The sequence below is a fragment of the Protobothrops mucrosquamatus genome, unplaced genomic scaffold (assembly GCF_001527695.2).
Source record: "Protobothrops mucrosquamatus isolate PMUCROS unplaced genomic scaffold, P.Mucros_1.0 scaffold7837, whole genome shotgun sequence".
NCBI lineage: Eukaryota > Metazoa > Chordata > Lepidosauria > Squamata > Viperidae > Protobothrops > Protobothrops mucrosquamatus.
The window spans coordinates 630-2,812 of NW_015393636.1; the positions used below are offsets into that span (position 1 = coordinate 630).

Consider the following 2,183-nt stretch of genomic DNA (forward strand, 5'->3'; position numbering starts at 1 on the left):
AAGCTGCCCAAAATTTCAAAAAATTGTGTTATCCACAGCAAGGAGGTATTGTTCAGGCACATTAAAAAAAAGGAACAATTAACGAATGTTAAATAAACATCTATAACTTGGGGAGAAACTCACCTGCAGGAGGCTGGATGGGAATTGCTGAAAGGAGAAAAAAAGCCAATCAGGACCCTTCATTTGCTGGAGGACTCAGAATGTCCACCTACCCATTGACAGCCCATAATAGGTTGCAGGATGCTCACTTATACAGTTGACTCTTAAAGAACAGAATTTCCCAAGCAAATTTCCCAGGGGACCCTCCTTGCCATCTGCTAAGGTTGCTGAGAGGCCTCCCCTGGATGGTCCCCTCCCCACAACCTCTCATCCAGCCCCCCAGACTCACCTGTCTTGCTCTTCAGGTAGAGGGAAAGCCCCATGGTGAAGAAGATCACCCCGATCACGGCTGCAACGATCCCCGTCCAGAGTTTGCTCTTGGCAGAGTTGGAGGTACGGGGCTCTGGGGAAGGAGAAGGAGCCTCCCCTGAGTAGGAAGATCAGGGCCAGCTACCCCCCCCAGGAGGGTCCATCCCAGCTCCCCCCACAGGGAGGGTCCCTCCCCCCTTCTCAGGGCAGGATGGGGTCCCCAGACCAGGAGGAGATGGAGGAGAGGGGCTCACCCCATTGGACGGTGATGGGGGCCTCCAGGCTGGCGTGCTCCACCTGGCAGGTGTAGACGTCCCCCCGCTGGGGCTGGGTCTCCAGCATCACCTGGAGTTGGTAGGTCCAGTCTCCATTCTGGAGCTCCTCCCCAAAGGCCACGCCCTCCTCTTCCGGCCGCCCATTCTTCAGCCACCGGACCTTGATCTCCACAGGGTAGAAGCCCCTCGCGGTGCAGAGGAGGATGGTGTTTGGGGAAGCGGGATCCAGCTTGGTGGGGGAGATGGAGACGGTGGGTTTGGCTGGAAGGGAGGAGGGACATGGGGGAGACACAGGAGGGGCCAGAACAGGAGACCAAGTTGGTTAGTTCAGGCCAAGAGCCCTTTTCACTTCTGAAAATATTATTTGTTTTAAGTCACTTCCAAAGCAAATTGCAGCAAGAAGTTAAATGGGATCCTGAAAGATGGAAAAACATAAATCTTTCCTGGTTGGGATCAGTTTCCATCATCAAATTGCACAAGTCCAACAGGAATAAATACTGGAAACACCCCAGGAAGGAAGGAATTTCCTCCCCCATGAGAAAGGAGGAGATAGGAGAGGCTATAAAAGAAGGCAGTTTGGGCCGGGAGAAGAAGAGAGAGAAAAAGAAGCAGCCTTGGGAGGAGGAGGAGTCAGCTCTACCTTCACGGAATGGAAAGAAGGAGGAGGGTGGGGGGAGAGGAGAGGAGATCAAGCAGACCGGCCACAAGTGGATCTACAACTTCTGGAGCAGCCACATGTGCTTGCAGCAACCAAGAGGCAAGGAACGTAGGGAGGAGGGGTTGCCCTCCAAGAGGAATGAAGAAAGGCAGCAATGAAGAAAGGCAGCAATGAAGAAAGACAGCATTGGCTGTAGGTGAGGCACGGAGAGAGATGGAGAGTGGAAGGATTCTTATCCTTGTGACTTTGAAGTTCTGGGATTTGTGCAACGGGGGCTTTGTGTTCTTATGGAGTGTTTGGACATTTCTATTTGGCTGATGGCTGATGTCTTGTGTTAACTTCTATTGCTCTGCTATTGTTAGCTGTAAGTTTTGCTGCAAGGGATTTTGTTTTTCTCCTGAATGGATTTTGCCTGTAGCATTCCTTTACTTACGAATGGAGCCATTTGGGGAGGCTGCCTTAGCCAGCAGTTGTACTTACTACATTTATTTTTCTTCCTTAAGTGCCCACTGCGCTCCTTAACTTTCCTTTCTAGCCAGTAGCTAATTCTTAAAGGGGAATGCGCCTTTTTAAGCTAGTTCCCTCAATGGCTTGTCTTTTCTGTCTCTGGAGGCTTTTCCTTGTTCAATGAATATATGGAAGAGGGGAAATAGGGGGGGGTTCAAATTCTTCCTTCAGAAGGAGATGGGAATGAGAAAGAGGGAAGCAGGGAAGGAAGGAGGGAGGGAAGGAAGTCCCGCCTTAGCACTTGGCCACCTGCCAAGTCAAAAGTTTGCTTGTCAAAAGGTTGCAGAAGGGGATCACATGACCCTTGAACACTGTGACCATCATAAATATGAATC

General features: G+C 50.8%; 1 protein-coding gene across 1 annotated transcript in view; it reads right to left on the reverse strand.

The window, feature by feature from the left end:
* Positions 1 to 388: 388 nt before the first annotated feature.
* LOC107300659 (H-2 class II histocompatibility antigen, E-S beta chain-like) overlaps positions 389 to 2,183 on the reverse strand; it is a gene marked incomplete at both ends in the record, with an annotated part of 5,093 nt that continues 3,298 nt past the window's right edge. The window contains 2 exons of the mRNA XM_015829966.1: positions 389 to 502; positions 663 to 944. Coding sequence (XP_015685452.1) covers positions 389 to 502; positions 663 to 944 — 396 coding nt within the window. The remainder of the gene's footprint in view (positions 503 to 662; positions 945 to 2,183) is intronic.